The following is a 1,762-nucleotide window of genomic DNA, read 5'->3' on the forward strand; positions in this document are numbered from 1 at the left end:
AGAATGCCGCCGTCGTTTATGATTGTACTAGCACCTTGTGATGTGTTTTATTTTATATGTTGTGGTTTTATTTAAATCTTGTGTTTTAACATTTTCTGCTGTTTTAACATATACTCTGTAAGCCGCCCTGAGCCTGCCTTGGCAGGGAGGGCGGGATAATAAATAAATAAATAATAAGGTGTCAGAACCCTGAGATGGTAGAATGGACTCCACTGCTTCAAACTGGACGTGATTGATTCCAGCTTTGAAAGTTCCTTCGCATTAGGGGGGGGGGGGGACAAAAACTCCACGGAAACAGAAAAGTAGCACAGCAGGAAGAAAAGGCCTTTCTTGCTGGCTTTCTGCTTGTGGGGAGTTTATAACATAGGGACGCATAGACGCATTCCAAAATGGGATTCCCCACCTGCCGTCTGTCCATTCGATTGACTTCAGCACTCTGTCACCTCCCTGCTTTGCATGTATGAACCAGGCACACGTCCACTACCTGATTCTCCATTCAGTGGTGGTAGTGGAAACTGTCATGTCGCAGCCGACTTGTATCAACCCTGTAGGGTTTTCAGGGCAAGAGACATTCAGAGGTGGTTTGCCATCGCCTGCCTCCCCGTCACAACTCTGGTATTCCTTGGTGGTCTCCCATCCAAATCCTAGCCAGGGCCGACCCTGCTTAGTTTCCCAGGGCAGCAGTATTCAATCAGTCTTAGAAAAAAAGACTAGGGAGAAGATGATATTGGCCTCCCAAGAGGTTGGTTCCCAGGGAAACGTTCCTGTTTCCTTTGCCCTCTCACGTTCTCTCGACCCCTGCCTTAGGACACCCTCGTGTGAGCGGTGGGGAACCCTGAGTGAACTGAGGGCTAGTAAAACCGAGGGGGAAATGAAGAGGGCCTGACTAAAATACTTAACTTTGCCAGTGTTCCCCTGGAGTATCCCCTGGTGCCACACTCTCTCCTGTTTTTCAGAGAATCCCTCCACACTTCAGCATTTTTGATGTCGTCCTAGAAATGAGGAAGCAGCGGCCGGCTGCGGTTCAGACCCAGGTGAGTCCACAGGCCTCGCTTCCTTCCTCATTCCCGCTCTGCTATATTTAACACCCTTCGTTGTGTTAACAGCTACGCCAGCAAACTTGACTCTCAGTATGGGGGGACAGAAGTGAGGCGGACACTCTCCATCTTTATTATGATTTAGATACTTATACCCTGCTCTTCTCCTTCAGTGAGGACCCAAAGTACCTCACAACGTCATTCTTTACTACTCACAACAACCCTGTGAGGCAGGTAGGCCAGGCCTGTAGCTACGGATTCTTCAGGGAGGCACCGGAGAGCACAAATTCAATTAGCGGGGCTAATTGAATTAACACACCAATAAAATTAGGTGTGTTAATGGAATTAAGGCCGTTGGAAGAACTGGCGAGGCTTTGCAGGCAGGGAGGGAAGAACGCCCCACCCTGGCACCATGCAGTGAAGGGGAGGGAGAGGAGTGTTGCAGATCCGGGAGGGGGCACTGCCCCGGGGGCTAGGATCGGGCCCCGGGGGGGAACCCACTCCCAAAGCACACGACATGCCCGGCATCAGCACGTCACCCGGAAGTGACACAATCACATCGGGCACGTTGGTGGCAGAGCCACAATCATCCAAGGGAAAACTCTATGGTTTCCCCTCGGATGATTGTGGCCCCGCCCCCAACGTGGCCGACGTGATTGCGTCACTTCTGGGTGGCGTAATTGCGGCGCACGCTTTGCGCGCGCGCATGGATTCCCAGATGAGCA

General features: G+C 51.5%; 1 protein-coding gene across 1 annotated transcript in view; it reads left to right on the plus strand.

The window, feature by feature from the left end:
* Positions 1–1,762, plus strand: part of PTPN18 (protein tyrosine phosphatase, non-receptor type 18) — a 103,708-nt gene that overhangs the window by 74,898 nt on the left and 27,048 nt on the right. Inside the window, exon 10 of the mRNA XM_015406163.1 lies at positions 957–1,034. Within this exon, the coding sequence (XP_015261649.1) occupies positions 957–1,034 (78 nt within the window). The remainder of the gene's footprint in view (positions 1–956; positions 1,035–1,762) is intronic.

This window comes from Gekko japonicus, unplaced genomic scaffold, assembly GCF_001447785.1.
Source record: "Gekko japonicus isolate JY-2015 unplaced genomic scaffold, Gekko_japonicus_V1.1 scaffold1076, whole genome shotgun sequence".
Lineage (NCBI taxonomy): Eukaryota > Metazoa > Chordata > Lepidosauria > Squamata > Gekkonidae > Gekko > Gekko japonicus.